Genomic DNA, 16,967 nt, shown 5'->3' with positions numbered 1-16,967 from the left:
ATCCAGGCATGGCACTAAAAACCCGGAACTTGGATCCGTGCCCGATTTTTTAATAAGTAAAACAAAAAAAAGAAAAAAGAAAATATAAAATATAAATAACGAATTAATGAAGGCCTAAATCCCCAATTTTTTGCCTCTCAACCTATCCCTCTCGTTTGTCTTGAAGCATTAGATTGAATCTCGCTCACTTCAATTGGAAGAACAGAAGTTACAGATTCAAGTTGAGATGCTGGAACTGGAGAAACAGTGATTCAAGTGGCAGAGGTTTAGCAAGAAAAGAGATCGCGAATTAGAAAAGTTAAGCATGGAAAACAAGATGATGAAGCTTGAAAAGAAGTGGGTGCTGACTTCAGTTAATGGATTGGTTCGAAATCATAACATTTCCTGCATATATTGTGTAGAAGTAGGATTGTGACAATACCAATGGCTAGTTTTCATGGTTTTGCCAATAGTGAAAATTATGCTTTTGGTTGAAGAATTTTGTGGGAGAATCTTTTCGTTTAAGCTTGTTTTGGGCTTAATAATAGTTGTAAGTTTGAATATTTAATATCAGACTTTTGTTTGGTTTAAAAAAGAAAAACCGATCCCCCTCGTTAACAAGTCGCACGGCTGCAACTCCTCTCTATCTCTCATTAAACACTGCCGCAGCGTGCCTCCACAAAACACCAGCTGCATCATGTCGCCACAAGCCCGCTACACCACCTGTAATCTCTCACGAATCAACCTCCGTAAAAAGAGAAATAAATTCAGTTAAAAAAATATTTTGATCAAGAAAACGATGGCTGTGTTCAAAAATTATTTTGAGCAAGAGCGGATCTCCGAGATCGACAACATCACTGTTGCAACAGCGGCAGCTGGCATTAGTAATGTTCTTTTTTGTCATTTGATTTTTTTTCTGGTTTATTAGTTAAAAGTAAACTTTTATATATGCTTGAAGACTTGAAGTTGAAGGCTTGAAGCATGAAGAGCCCAGGAGGGATGCCTCTGTAGTCTGCCTAGTGCTTGGAAAATGTGGGCAGAGAAAACCTGAAAAAAAACCCGTGCCCGGATAGTGCCGGGCATATGCCCGGCCCGCATAGAAAAAATCCGAGCACGGTCTGGGTCCGGGCAGCAACGTGTGTCATGCGAGTAGGTCCCGAAACTTGGACCCGACCCGGACTTTTGCCAACCCTATCTAATGGTAACACCTCTTCTTCAACATCCGCTAACGTAATGTTGTTCTCATCAATAGTGTCATTGTTTTCGTTGAGTGGGGAGTAACGTTGCTGGAACGACATTTGTTGTGGTAACACCTCTTTCTCAATATCGGGGACAGACTAGTTTGCTCTAAATGAAGTTTCACTTTCCACAAATGGCTCAGAAATTTCGGCCGGAACTCGAGGAGATGTTGTGACAAATATAGAGATGCATCCATAATTGACCACATCAGAGGCCATGTGCATCACAACCTTAACTATTTCATCATTAAATATGTCCATAGGTAGTGAACATGCACGATACATTGTGTTACTAGACCTCAAAGTTGTTTTCATCGTCATACTATAATCATTAGGATTTATCTGTAAAACTTTATATACCCTTGCCAGAAATTGCTCAAACGTACAATCTTTCCGAACTAAAAATGATGTATTCTTGGCATTCATGTACTCCGTACGGCCATCTGCTAACGTCTCCCACCAACCGTCATAACATAATTGAAGTACACCGGAATCCATTAAACCTAAAAAATATAAATAAATAAAAACAAAAGATATAAAATTACATGCTACAAAACCTAGTAAAGTGAATATGCACCATATTTATATGGATGAAATGAAGTATACGATTTTGGATTTGATTCGTCTCATCGTAAGCTTCGAAATGGTATATTATACGCTTAAAACAGACACATGTAACCCAAGTTATGACTTTTGGAAAATAGCTGAAATTTAGTGAGACAAACAGTGGGACAGGTGCCTGTCTCATAAAACCAGTGGGAATAAGTGAGACAAGCAGTGAGACACGTGCCTGTCTCACATAAAACCAGTGGGAACAAGTGAGACAGGCAATGTGACATGTGCCTATCTCACATAAAATCAATGGGAACAAGTGAGACATGTACTAAGACAGGCGCCTGTCTGACATAAAACCAGTGGGTTTATGTATGACAGGCGCATGTCCCATTGCCTATCGCACATATTTTGGTGAGACAGGCAGTGGGATAGGTGCCTGTCTTACATAAAATCAGTGGGAACAAGTGAGACAAGCAGTGAGACAGGTAACTGTCTCATATAAAACCAGTGGGTTTATCTGCGATAAGCGCCTGTCCTACTGCCTGTCACACATATTTTGGTGAGACAGGCAATGGGACAGGTGCCTGTCTCACATAAAATCAATGGGAACAAGTGAGACAGGTAGTGAGACAGGCACCTGTCTCACATAAAACCAGTGAGTCTATGTGAGACAAACGCCTGTCTCACTTGATCTGAGCTTCTTTTTTGCTCTATTTTTCAAGGGTTTCAATTATTTATCTTCATTTCTCAACTCAAACTAACTACTTTAACAAATTACATTGTTTTATTAATGAGAAATAACAACGTTTGCAACAAAAACACACTTTAATTTCAAACTTAAATGATAAAATCAATAGATTAAAAGTTTAGGTTATGGTAAGAGTATAAACTAACCTTAAGAAGCTCTTCAATTGATAATTATATCTTCAATTATGCAACACTTGTTTGATGGAAGTTGTTAATTTATTGACAGTGATGGAATTTGTTGAGAGTGATGAAGTTTGTTAAGTTTTTTAGGAAGATTACGATTTAGTAGTGTTGGAATTGAAAAAGTGGCATGCTTTTATAAATTTGATGAAAGTGATGAGGATAATGTAGTCCAAAAATAGGGTGTTTGGCTAGTTATGATAGAAAAAAAATTTGGGGAGTCAAAGTTAAAAAACGCAAAACTTTTATGGCCATTTTTATAAATTTCCCCATTATGATTGACCTTTATGTTTCCATTGGTTTTGGTGGTCAAAAACCTACAACTTAACCCTTTTTTTATTTGGTGGAAGGTACAATGTAAGCGTCAAAGATTTTGCAACTATTTAATGTGTATATGTTTAATTGTATAATTTACAAATTATAAAATAAATAATAATAAAATAAATGCTTGAACAATATTATAGGGAGGTGCTATGTTAAAAAATTGTTTTAGAATTTATTCATCCCGCTAGCTTCCATTCAAAGACCTCTTACTAAATTAAAGTAAAAGATAAATTAAAAAAAAACACATATTTTAATATACAATAGAACAAAATACATTGTATTGAAGTTTGTATTTGGTTTTTGTCTTTTAAATCCTCAAATTTGAAATGATCAAGAGTTAGGAATCGCTGCTATATATATACGTTCCAATTCAGAATTTTAAAGTGCGGGATCATTCGGGAAAACTCATAAACCGTGCGGTTTAAACGCTTAAATTATAAACCTTTAAAACTTCATGTGAGAGTGCCCTCATTTTATTTCATGCAAATATGCTGCCAAACTTTAAGGTTTTATAGCATGTCCGCATTAAAAAAATGAGGGTGCCCACACATGAGAATGAATTATCTCTCTCTCTCTCTCTCTCTCTCTCACACACACACACACACATACTTACATATACATATTACAGTCTTTCTATAGTGCAAGGGCCCTTATTTTTTCATGTGGACACACTTTTATGCAATGCGGTTTTGCAGAGTCAGATTTTAATACTATAAAACTATAAGACTTAACAACATGTCCACATTAAAAAAAATGAGGATACCTATATGAGAATGATAATATATTTATATAAATCGCCCTTATATGTTGCTATCCCATTCACAGCCAACTTACAAATAAGTTTATATGGGACTTACATAATTTTTTAATTAGGACTATTTATCAGTACTTTCGTGGATATGGTGTACATGACTGTTCACAATAACTATTAACAAATTTTAGTGATTGTTGAGATTTTTGCCGGATGTTATTGGTTAACCATTGCTATTCTGACTTACTTGGAATTTTAAGAGGTGTTTGTTTAGGAGGAGAGAATGGATGAGAGGAAAGTAATTTAAATTATATTTTTATTTCCGTTGTTTGGTTGGACAAAATATATAAGAATTTAATTTCCATTAGAATTTAATATCCATCATAATATAGAATTTGAATTCCACACCAAGAAGTGAAGAATTTAAATTTCTCTAATGTTGGAAACCAAATCTTCTAAAATTACCCTTCAATTTATTAACTTGTTTATAAATTATTATTATTTTTAACTTTTTTAAATTCCTCTCATATTTTTAACTTTTTTACCATTAATAATTATTATTTATAATTTTATTTTATCAATTTAATATTATAAATAATTTTACATTAATTGAATTTAATGAATGATTGAAGAAACTCAATAAAATAAATAAACTTATGTATTTAATATAAAAATATAGAAATATAAATTAACTATTGTCGAACCATCGCTGCCGGAACTCCGCCGGAACGCCGTTAGACGACCGTTGACCACTGCCTAAAAAGTCGCTAGAACTTCCCCGAGCCGTTGCTGGACCACCGTTTTATTTTATAAAGAAAGGACGTGTGTGTATGTGTGTGTATATATATATTCTAATAAATCATGAATTGTTTTAGGACTTTTTGACATTAAAAAAATTGGTATTGATATTAAATTATATTTCATTACTAATATAGATAATTTAATATTTAAGATAAAGGATAAATTTATCCAAAGAAATAAATTATAATTGATTTTTTTATCAAATTTTATATCAAACCAAACAATAAAATTTAATTTCACTATTCTCCTTTACTCCATTCTTCTCCCATCCCCTCCATTCCACTCTCTTCCTCTCTTCCCCTTTCTTCCAGCCAAATATGGCCTTAAAAGTTTTACAATAACACTACTTTTTTTTTTCAATTCACTTCTTACAATTTTGTATATTTCGATTAATTATAATAATATACATACCATCTGGTAAGTAATAAACAAATAAAGAACAGTACCCTGATGCACCAAGACCTTTTTTATAAACGGGCAGAGATATTTTACTTCCTTTATATTCTCCTAATAAATACAAAAACACTTTCTAGAATTGCTTGTGGTTCGTGGTGCCAATTACAGAGGCTTCCATGGCGTTTTAGTATATTAAATGAAAGACATATTAACAGATTTAGCACAAATCTCCCCAGCACGCTATCAGTTTAACTAGTGGATTTTTAACTTTTATTTATTTAATTGGGTGAGCTCCTCATGTATATCCTATTATTCATTTATCAATTATTATTATGCATACTTTTTACTCTTGCCTAATGAATGGATATGCTTGCGACAGGAATCTACCTCCGATGGAAAAAAAAAAAAAAAAAAAGGAGTACAGAAACTTTTTGTTAAGTCAATAAAATATTCTTAACCGCCCCCAGTGTTTAGAATAAAGAGAAAACGGGGCCACCATCCCCCACTTATTTGTTTGTGTTGATAAAATTTATCAATTTTACTTTATATGTATTACTGTAGATATTCTTATTTAGAATATCACTGTAGAGAGATTTTATTTTATATGTATCGATTTAGACTTTAAATAGACTAAAACTATCATATTAAAAAATTGTAATATAACAGTTCAAGAGAACAAAAAAATTAATTTATTAAAGAGCAATCACAAAATATATATCCCGAAAAAGAAAAAGAGATGAAAAATTTTCATTCTAAAGTTTATTTAAAATCATGTGAGCACCATGTTGTGGATATACAGTTATACCACTAGACGGAGCATGTACGTAAGTTGGAGAAAGCTGAAAAGAAAAGTTCTGCAGAATCATCGCCAAAGCCAATTTTACTTCCATCAATGCAAAGCTTTGTCCGATGCATATTCGAGGACCCCCACCAAATGGAAAGAATGACACTTCATTATTCTTTGCTGCCTTTGAAACTCCTTCAGAAAACCTATCCGGGTTAAATGCCTTGGCATCATCACCCCAATATTCATGGTCATGATGAACTAGAATTATTGGCAATGAAAGCAGAACTCCAGGCGGTAGAATGAAGTCCCCTAGCTTCGTCTCCTCAACATTAGTTCGGAAAATCAAATACGCTGGTGAATATATTCTAAATACCTCATATATAATTTTGCCAACCTGAAACATAGATAAAGAAATAATTAAATTAGGCAAACTTCAAAAAAATATGTTCTTTGTCTTGCGGTTATCCTACACCAATTGTGGAAGGGACCGGTAGTCATTTTATGAATGTAATTAGAGGAACTCGCACCACTGAAGTTATAGGATGAGAATATTTACTTTCTAAATTTTACTTCGTACACCTTTTTATTAAATTTTAAAAATTATTTTTTGAGTCTACACACTCTGTTGTATACCAAAATAGTCCTCAATCAAACTTCGTTCTATTGATAAATTTTTCATTCTCTCTTTATACCTATAAAAATATTTATCACTCCTTAAAAAAAATTTCACTATACTAATTAATATTCTGGGCGGGACAATCCAGTGGTAGAAACATGTTGCCTCTGCTATAGCATTGAGCATTCGATTCGGTTTTATTCATAACAACCAGAGTCTTGAATTTGGTTCAGTTTGGTTTTCTAAATTGGTTTAGCTTTGGTATACATTCGTTCAGGCCAAAGTATTCAGTATTTGGTTTGATTTCGTTCGAATTTTGAAAAAAAAAAAAAAAGTGGTCCAAAACTAATAAAACCACAATGAAAAGTCGAATAAACTGAACTAAACCAAAATAAATTTTGGTTCATATTCTTCTACTCTGATTATGTTTGGCTCGAAACCGAACCAAGAACCAAATTCTCATCATGCATGTCTGCTCTTTGACCCAAGGCCAGACGTGTGGGGGGAGATTATGAAGGTTTTTCACATCAATTATGGAATTTGCTGGCAGACAAACTAATTATTAAAAAAAAAAATTCCTTAAGTCCCCACTCCCCACTGGTCCTATAGTAAATCCGGCCCCTGGTTGCTGGTGGTCAATTTTTAAGTGGGAGGGAAAATGTCATCCCCTTTTAATTATATTTTGGGGCTGTTCGAGGCCTCAAACCCATTAACACTAAACTGTTGAAAGCCAAATTAATTAAGCTGTCTTGGGGCGTTTAAGGATAGAAATAGAAACGGTGTATACTATATAGGTATATTTTTAAAAAGAAATGTTTACTTACCATTTTCAACCGGTTTAGCTCATCAAATTTTGGTTCTTTGTTCCCGAGGACTTGAAAAACCTCTTGACGTGCACGTTCTTGCCAAATTGGATGCATACATAACATAATCAGTACCCATACAAGCAAAGATGCAGTAGTTTCCTGGCCAGCAAGATAGAACAGCTTACACTCTTCAATCACCTCTTCAATACTCATTCCAGCTTCCTTCTCTTGAATTTCTTTGTAATTTGATTCCATTAATAGACCCAATAAGTCATCATTGCTTGCTTTACCGACTCTTAATTTTTCCTCTCTTTTTTTTATTATACCTTTTATCAGTCCTCGCATTTCATGATGGTTGGCTTTCAGTTTTCTATTTGGTTTGGTAGGCAAAAACCTACAAATTAATAAATAGTTCTAGTCAGCTTGCAAAGCATAAATTGAATATAATAGATGCTTTAAATATTTGATAACACCTTAATCCCTCTTATTGATCCTGTCAGCAATCTGTAAATACGTCTATGAAATCTAAGTGATCAGTTAAACTTGTTAATTACCTCCATCCCGGGATGTAATCAAACTGTGAAACTTCAATAAAAAGATGACTTTGTTCTCTTATGAGTTCAAAAATTTTCCTTCCATCGTCATAGTTGCTGCCGAATGCAGTCCGAGAAATCACATCAGCTGCTAAAGCTTGTATATGAGGCCAGATATCTAACTCAAATGATTCTTCATCTGAGGCAGCAATTTCAAATAATTTCCTTATAATGTCGTTACAACTTAAGTACATTTTCGGCAGCATATCCTACAAATAAAAAGAATATTTTCTATCAATGTAATACTCATGATATAGTATAACTTGTATAGCGAAGATACATATTTTACTTGTTCTTTTTTTTTTAAAAAAAAAAAAAGGATTGATAACAGAATGAGAGACCTTCAACTTATCTTGGTGGAAAGCTGGATTAGCAATCTTTCTAACTTTAGACCACTGCTCACCCTCATACGTCACCATCCCATTCACTACCAACTTGCCAAGTGAGTTTCCCTTGGGTTTTTGAAAAATATCATGCTTCAACAATATTTCTCTTATCAACTTGGGATCTTGGACGTTGATGCTTGGTCTTGGACCCATCCACTTGAATGATTTTTTACCTGCACATGTAAGTACAGTACGATAATTATAATCCATTGAACAATTTATTTTAATATTGTGATAAGAACCAGCTATGTATTATCATTCGTTAATATCTATCCAGCGAAGCTTACCATATTTGCTGATGATATGATGATGGTAAGGTAGGATTCGCGGCACAATGTCATCGGAGAGGCTGATGGGTCTGGCTTTTGCTTCTTTTAACATCATGGACATGTCTTTCGTATCTCCATGAAATATTTTGTAGGAGTTTCCGGAGAAACCTTGCTGCCTAAGAAAATTCTCAAGTTTCTTTGGCTTTAGCCATGCCCAATTTAGTATCTTCCATGCACAATATGCTAGAATGATTGTGGCGAAAGCAGAGAAGAACGCCAAGGACATGACTGTTATCTGTTATAATATTGATCTTTATCTTCATTGAACAGACGAAGATAGAGGAAAAAGATGGAGAATTCTATATATAAGATTGGCAAGTAATTATGTGACAACTACTGGCAATTAATTATATGAAAATTGAGACAAAAAATTGACAATATTGTAATCTCTAAGTCACGTCTAAACTCGACATATGGTCTATTTAAATAATTTTTATCTATATCATTTTGTTGGATTTTTAGCAACAAACAAGAAAAAGAAGGCCATATTTGGATTAATGACATTAACGTGAAGCATGAAAAGGGATACGCCAATGGGAAAAGCCGGCCGGCTATGCGTGTCGGCATGGAAGGCCGGCCTAGGATGTCAAGTCATTGAACTCAAAAGATTAATCTATTGGGTGGAGAGACCAATTTTTCTTTTAAGATAAATAACTTTCCTTTACTAACTAAAATGAGACACAACTCAATAATGTGCATCATGATGAAGTTTTAGATTAGTGTGTGGCTATAAAATAATCAATTTTTGTTAAATTAATAAAATAATCAACCGCACAAAAAATTAAGTTGACATATCTGGTAAATTGAGTTGGTGAGTGTTATAAAAAAAATTGCTTAATGCCTTTTATTTATTTATTTTTTATTAAATGAGTCCTTGGACGGATTGACAATTTTTTATAAATTTTGTCACCGATCAAAATCTCTTTTTTGATCATAAAATATTTAAAATTTTTAAGGACTTAGTTGGTCTTCCTTCGTTAGACCGCGTAGTTTTCAATTACATACTTTAGCAGACCATATGAGTTCAAATTCGAGAGAAACTAGCGACTAAAAAAATTATATGAGCTTTTACCTACCCCTCTTTTTGCATTGTTCGATAATGGCTGTATACCTTCCGCTATACCCACGCTCCTCCTTGGCATTTACACCACCGTTGGCTAAATTTCGCAGTAGCTATATGGACTTCAAATGCACACATAAGTTTTTGGGGAGGAGAACTAAGCTGCTGATCATTTAGCAAACCTAGCTAGGATTGTCTTGTTCCGTATTTATTTGGTGGGATTGTCCGCCGAATTTTATTCGTAAAATAAGTGATATTTGAAGGTACTTGGGATAATCCAAGTATACCTTTTTAATAAATTTTTCACATTTATATATATTTTATTAGATTTTGTTTAAAATAATGGCAGCATCGGCCACGATAGCAGGATTTTGAACTCTCTTTTTTTTAATGCCTTTGGAGCTACTTGAGAAAATCTATGAGGGTTGAACGCAAGTACCTCGCATGGAATCTTGCTTACCTGCATCACAGATAACAAATAAATCCTCCATTAATCATCTCTTCAATGTTCACTCCAGTTTCCTTCTCTTGAATTTCTCCGTGATTTCATTTCACTAATCATATAACCAAAACGGTCATCATTGCTAGCTGCTGGCTTGTCTTACTTTCAGTGCCTATATATAGCTCTTCTGTTTTATTTATAATATTTATACCTCTCAACACTTACCAGTTCTTGCATCTCATTATTGATTGACCTTTATTTTTTCATTGGTTTTGGTGGTCAAAAACCTACAATTTAACATTTTTTTTTCAGTGGAAGGTACAATGTAAGACTCAAAGATTTTGCAACTATTTAATGTGTATACGTATATTGTTAATTTACAAATTATAAAATAAATGCTTGAATAATATGATAGGGAGGCATCAGGTTAAAAAATTGTTTTAGAATTTATGCTTCCCTCAACATATTATATATATATATATATATATATATAAAAGTGACCTTCCAATTAGAGATCGCTTACTATATTAAAGTAAAGGATAACTTAAAAGATTAAAAAAATATATATTTCGATATACAATAGAACAAAATACATTGCATTGAAGTCTCTTTTTTCTTTTTTTAATCAGTGATCCTTAAATTTGATATGATCAACAGTTAGGGATCGCTGATTAAAAAATTGTATTTTTTTTATACTGACATGCTTTTTAGTTGTGCGATTTAATAGAGTCAAATTTTAATGCTATTAAATTGCATGGCTTTATTATGCATTCAAAAATAACTCTATTAAGCCGCATGACTAAACAACATGTGCGCATTAAAAAAAATGAGGGCTATTTATTGGTACTTTTCATGGATATGGTATACAAGACTGTTCACAAGAACTTTTTACAAATTTTGGTCATTGTTGATGAGATTTTTGCTGGTTGTTATTGGTTCACCATTGCTATTCTAAATGATTTGGAATTTTATAGTGCGTTTACTAATCAGTAATCGGAATGGAGAATGGGGATCAGAATAAATTGTTTACTTTAAATGTGGGAATCAAAATTGAAATGAACTGTATTGTCATTGATGTATTTACTTTATCTTGAAATTGTAATGGATAGTTATAAATTACTAAACTGACCTTAGTTGATTGTTGTCATTATTTCTCATAAAATAACAACAACAACAATGATAATAATTTATAAAGATAAAATGAGAATTTTAAAATTTAAATAGGGGTAATATGACCACTTTAGAGAATGAAATTCTCATTCTCACCTCCCACATGTGAATGTGAACTCTAGTAATCATTCTCAATTTTAGGTGGGCCTACCACTTTGATTTGTTGGATTTTTTAATACAATATTGTTGGATCCTTAATCCAAAGTTGGGCTTATATGTGAATAATTATGTGTTGCAAACTTCATCTAAGGTTAAGCCCAATTAAAAGTGATCTATTTAGTTTTTCGGTATTATGGGCTTTAATGTGTAGAGACCCAATTGTGTTATAATTCTATGATGGGCATAATTAGGAATACCTAATGACAATAGGAAAACGTTGTCTATATAAGTGGTTATGGTTTCCAGGTCATAAGTATCTTTCTATTCTCTATTAACATCCCATCATCAGAGAGCGAGAGAGAGCAGTGAGAGACTTAAAGGAAATTGAAGTTTATTCTAGCTATTTATGTTTGTTTGGCTACTAAAAAAGTGAAAGAAAGTTTGATGAACTTTGAGAGAAAATATAAGAGAATAAATCATCAAATCTTATTAATCTAAATACGAGTACACTGATCTTATATACTGAGGTTCAGAACATTCTATACTTGCTAATTCATGTGTAAAGAATGAGATGTGACTAACAAATTAATTAACTAACTTTGTCAGCTAAACAACAAACTCAAAAGCTAACAATAACAACTTTGCCGACTCATCTACCACATTAGCAGAAGTAGTTACAAGGCTTAACGAATTATATTCTTCATATGTCTATATTCAACATCCCCTCTCAAACTTAAGGTCGTGGAAATACATTAAGCTTACTGTGTAAGTAAGCAAATTGATCAAAACAGAGAGGCTTAGTAAGAACATCTGCTAATTGCTCTGAACTAGAGACATGAGTAACTGAAAGTTGCTTATGAGCAATATACTCTCTGATGAAATAAATGTCTAACTCAATGTGTTTAGTACAAGCATTATATTTGGGGTTACTGGCCAAAGCTTCAGCACTTTTGTTATCAGAGTGCAGAAGAGGAATCTAATCAAGGGAGGGTTTAAGTTTTTTAACTAGAACAAGGGCTCGATACTCAGACTCAGCAGATGATCTGGAAACAATGTGTTGCTTCTTGGAGGACCAAGAGATAAGATTGGGACCTAAAAACACATAATAACCACCAACAGATCTTCGATCATCAAGATCTGAACCCCAATCAGCATCAGGATATGCAGTTAGAGTCAGGGAACCTGAATTGAAAAACTGAAGACCACAATTGGTTGTACTTTGAAGATAACGTAACACTCTTTTACAGGCTTGCCAGTGAAGAATGGTGGGTGCTGTTAAGAACTGACTAAACTTGTTAACTGTGAAAGCTATGTCACATCTAGTTAAAAAAAAATATTAAAGAGAGCCCACAATGCTTCTGTATAAAGATGGATGTTCAAATGCAATACCTTTATCCTTGTGCAATTTATTAGATGTACTCATAAGTGTGACACAACCTTTACTATCTTGCATACTAGCCCTTTTAAGAATATCAATAATATATTTAGTTTGAGAAAGCTGAATACCTTGAACAGATGGAGTGACCTCTATACTAAGAAAATAATTAAAGTCTCTCAAATCTTTCAAGGCAAATTCTGAGTGTATTTGTTGAATAACATTTCCAATGAGCTTAGAATTGGAGCCTATGACTAAAATATCATCCACATAGATGAGAATAAGCAATATATCTTTCCCTGCATGTTGAATAAACAGAGAAGTGTTAGATTTTGAGGCTTGAAAATTCCAATGAATTAATTAGGGCTGGGCAATAGTCGGTTCGGTTCGGTTTAGGTCCCGAACCGAACTGAACCAAAACCGATTGATTCTCAAAAACATAAACCGAACTCAAACCGAATTTAGAAATCGAACCGAACCGAATCGAACATTCTGTTCGGTTCGGTTCAGTTCAAAACCATTTTTCATTTTTAAAATTTTACAGTTTTACCCTAATATTATCAGATTTTGTACTCTCCACTTAATTTTACAATTTACACTTCCATTAACTACCACCAAGTATACTCTACACACATAATATTAATAAACTATATATGAATAAACAAGTATAAAATCCTCAAATCAAAAGTAAAAAAAAAAAAGATCCATGGCACCCAGCTGAAATTCGGGTGGTAGTATTGGCCACAATAGGACTGTGAATGAAAAGATAACTCCTACAAGAGCTAGAAGATTGAAAGCTCGACTAATTGCTAGAAATTTATCGGTGAATATCACTCCATTGATAGCAAAGAAGAAAGCAACCATGAGAAGTATTAGAAACATAACAAATGAAAATGGATTATGTCTAAATAATTTTTAGCTACCCATAAATTAAAAAAAAAACTGTAGACTGCAACACCAAAGATGACCGCGTGTGAGGGGCTAACGATGGTGTCACCGTGCTTGAGGAGAAGGGTTGCGCCGCTGCTGAGGGGTTGTGCTGGGAGGCCGTACAAGCGACGCCGCTGTTGAGGGGCTGTGCTGGAAGGCTGTGCAAGCGACGCCGCTGCTGAGGGGCTGTGCTGGGAGGCCGTGCAAGCGACGCCGCTGCTGAGGGGTTGTGCTAAGCGCTGTGCATGAGAGGGAAGAGAGAGGCGTGGGAGAGAGGTCTGCGCTGGGTGGAGAAGGATAAACACGAGGGAGAGATGCGTGGGAGAGAGGTCGACAATGAGCTGCAAATTGAAATTTAGGGATTTGCTTTTTGGTTTTTATAGTTCAATTAAATATATTATAAATAAATCAAATCAAACCGATCGATTTTTCAGTTCGGTTCGATTTAAAACCGAACCAAACAAAAATCAATTAGTTCGTTAATTTAATAACCATTCGGTTTTTGCTCATAGAACCTAACCATTTGCCCACCCCTAGAATTAATGATTCCTTTAATCTGTCATACCAAGCTCTTGGAGCCTATTTAAGACCATATAGTGCCCTGTTGAGTTTACAGACATAAAAAGGATAGTTTGGATCAATAAAGCCTTATGGTTAATGCATGTAAACCTCTTCAGTAAGTATACCATTAAGGAATGCATTGCTCACGTCTAGCTATTTAATGGGCCAATGATGCATGATTGCCAAGCTTAAAATTATCTTGATAGTACAAGGGTTGATAACAGGACTAAAGGTCTAAAAAAAATCAACCTCAGGAGTTTGATGATGCTTCTTTGCAACCAATCGAGCTTTATACTTAGAAATACTCCCATCAAGATTATATTTAACTCTGTATACCCACTTATTTCCAATTATTTTCATAACTGTTTCTGCAAGCACCAATGACCAAGTCTGATTTCTTTATAGAGCTTCAAATTCTTCTTTCAAAGCTGAGTACACTTGGGATCTATTAATATTATTTTGATATTTGATGGTTCAAGGTCTTGAGAGGCAGCTAGATAAGTTTTGGGTTTATAGATGCCAGATTTAGATCCGGTAATCATTGGATGAGTAGATATTGTTGGTTGAGAAGGATTTAAATGTCTTGAGGATAGATGTAGGACTGTGAAGTAAATGATTGCTATGAGGAATGAGAGACTGATGTAGGAGACAATGCAGGACTAGAGGCTGCAGTTGATGGCTCTTTATTTCTACTGTCATTAATATTAGATTTTTTAAGAAGAAAGAAATGAACATAAGATGGAATGGAAGTACTAGAATAAGGAGTAAATTTCTTTTCCTTAAAAAATAGCTTAGAATATGGAAATTCCAATTCATTAAAGGTTACATGTCTGGCAACAAAAACTTTACCAGTTTTATCAAGACACTTATTTCCCTTATGAATTGGACTATAACTAATAAAAACACATTTCTGAGTGTGAAAATCTAGTTTGTGCTCATTATAAAGTCTAAGAAGAGGAAAACATGAACAATCAAACACTTTAAAAAATTTTTAGTATGAAAGTTGATTATACAGTTTTTGAAAAGGAGATAAATTGTTGAGAACATGTGTTGGCATTCTATTAATCAAATAAGTGGCTGTATGAAAAGCTTGCCACAAAAAAAAAGATGTAGATGAGCTTGAGTTAAAAGTGTGAGTCAAGTCTCAACAATATGCCTGTGTTTTTTTTCAACCACACTATTTTGATGGTGAGTATGAGGACAACTATATCTAAAATGAATACCTTCTTGTTGTATAAATGAATTGAAAGCTATAAACTCACCCTCAATATCAATTTGTAATGTTTTGATGGATAATGAGAATTGTTTTTTTATAAGGAGTTTAAGATGTTTAAAGATATCAAGTGCCTCTTATTTGAGTGTGGGTGGAAATATCCAGCAATACCTTGTGAAATCATCAACAAAGGAAATATAATACTTGTATCCATCCACAGATAATTCAGGAGTTGGACCCCATAAGTCAACATATAAAAGTTGGAGAGGAAATTTTGATTTTATATTAGTGACTAGAAATGGAATTGGTGCAATTTCCCATATTGACAAGCATAACAAATGTTGAGAGATTGAGCATGAATTGAATGCATAGTGTAGAAAATATGGAAAGATTAGATTAGTTGACCTTCCTGATTTCTAAGATTAGTCGTCTAATTTGTCTGATTTGTACAGTTATTGCTAATTTATATATTTCTAAAAATTAGGATGTTAAATTAGCAATGTGTAGTCTTATAAATTTACCCCATTGTACTGGTCGTTATAGGCACTTAAAAATAAGAAAAAAATTTATTCTTCTCCTCTGTTTACATCGTATCAAAGCTATGGCAGAATTAAGCCTGGTTTGACTCCATACGAATTTGTTCATTGTCTTATTGTAATAGCGCAAAACACCATGCCTGGGGTTACAGTAACTGGTGATATCAATTCCACTACTACATCTACAGGAATTGGCGTAGGGGAGTTTTTACCATCAGGATCTGGAAACTTGAACGAAAGTGAGAGTTTTCCCATGCAATTAACCGATTATAAATTGAACGGTAAGAATTATCTAGAATGAGTGCAATCCATTAAGTTGGCGGTCGATGGTAGACTTGGCTACATCACGAGTGAGATGAAGGAGCCAGAAAACACTGATCCACCATGGAAGACTTGGAAGTCGGAAAATTCCCTAGTTATGTCCTAATTGATCAATTCTATGGAGATTTCAATTGGGCAGATGTATTTGTTTCTTCCCACCCAAAAGATGTATGGGATGTGATCCAAGAAACGTATTCTGATCTAAAAAATTCATCACAGATTTTCAAATTGAAAACACAATTATGGCATACTAGGCAAGGTAATCGTGCGGTTTTTTAGTATTACAACGAGATGAAGGCCTTATGGCAGGAGCTTAATCTTTGCTGTGATTGGGCCTATATGACAGATAGTGTTCGTTATTTGAAACGAATTGAAGATGATCGTGTTTATGAATTTTTGGCAGGTTTGAATAAGAGCCTTGATGAAGTATGAGGCCGGATTCTTGGTAGAATTCATTTGCCATCAATTTGGGAAGTATTTTCAGAAGTATGAGAGGAAGGTCGACACAAAGTGATGTAAGGAGAAAAAAGCGTATCTACTCCAGAAGTTTCAGCCCTAATAACAGAGACTAATCACAATAATTCCCCATCCCAGGCACAGCAGAACAAGAAAGGAGAAAATGTGTGGTGTGGTCACTACCACAAACCACGTCACACTAGGGAGACTTGTTGGGATTCACACGAAAAAACTCATAGTTGAAAGCCACGAAATTTTAGTCAGTAAAACCGTGACTCAAAGACCTTCCACTCAACCACTGAGGAGAATGAAAACA

General features: G+C 34.0%; 2 protein-coding genes across 2 annotated transcripts; both read right to left on the bottom strand.

Annotated features, from left to right (window-relative positions):
• Positions 1-5,677: 5,677 nt before the first annotated feature.
• LOC102615908 (cytochrome P450 CYP72A219-like) lies at positions 5,678-8,744 on the bottom strand. The gene is made up of 5 exons (XM_006477825.3): positions 8,447-8,744; positions 8,115-8,332; positions 7,735-7,982; positions 7,199-7,574; positions 5,678-6,152 (listed from the first exon to the last, which is right to left on the bottom strand). Exons 1-5 carry the CDS (start codon positions 8,712-8,714, stop codon positions 5,724-5,726), a joined length of 1,539 nt encoding a protein of 512 aa, XP_006477888.2. The 5' UTR covers positions 8,715-8,744; the 3' UTR covers positions 5,678-5,723.
• A 3,491-nt stretch (positions 8,745-12,235) lies between these two features.
• Positions 12,236-16,129, bottom strand: LOC127900592 (uncharacterized mitochondrial protein AtMg00810-like). Its single transcript, XM_052435747.1, has 3 exons — positions 16,015-16,129; positions 12,766-12,933; positions 12,236-12,441 (listed from the first exon to the last, which is right to left on the bottom strand). The coding sequence occupies exons 1-3, from the start codon at positions 16,127-16,129 to the stop codon at positions 12,236-12,238; spliced, it is 489 nt and encodes a 162-aa protein (XP_052291707.1).
• Positions 16,130-16,967: the final 838 nt, after the last annotated feature.

The sequence above is a fragment of the Citrus sinensis genome, chromosome 3, assembly GCF_022201045.2.
Source record: "Citrus sinensis cultivar Valencia sweet orange chromosome 3, DVS_A1.0, whole genome shotgun sequence".
NCBI classification, from domain to species: Eukaryota; Viridiplantae; Streptophyta; class Magnoliopsida; order Sapindales; family Rutaceae; genus Citrus; species Citrus sinensis.
This window is presented reverse-complemented; position numbering and strand designations above follow the sequence as displayed.

What these genes read in the sequence shown, in the direction of transcription:
- LOC102615908 (XM_006477825.3), bottom strand. Translation starts at nt 8,714, where the DNA reads ATGTCCTTGGCGTTCTTCTCTGCTTTCGCCACAATCATTCTAGCATAT. An exon ending in TCATATCATCAGCAAATATG is followed by an intron (nt 8,333 to 8,446) that starts GTAAGCTTCGCT and finishes TTACATGTGCAG; the next exon opens with GTAAAAAATCATTCAAGTGG. An exon ending in GATTACATCCCGGGATGGAG is followed by an intron (nt 7,575 to 7,734) that starts GTAATTAACAAG and finishes ATTAATTTGTAG; the next exon opens with GTTTTTGCCTACCAAACCAA.
- LOC127900592 (XM_052435747.1), bottom strand. Translation starts at nt 16,129, where the DNA reads ATGGGAAAACTCTCACTTTCGTTCAAGTTTCCAGATCCTGATGGTAAA. An exon ending in ACCAGTTACTGTAACCCCAG is followed by an intron (nt 12,934 to 16,014) that starts GCATGGTGTTTT and finishes TTCAACATGCAG; the next exon opens with GGAAAGATATATTGCTTATT. An exon ending in GGTCACTCCATCTGTTCAAG is followed by an intron (nt 12,442 to 12,765) that starts GTATTCAGCTTT and finishes TTTTCAATTCAG; the next exon opens with GTTCCCTGACTCTAACTGCA.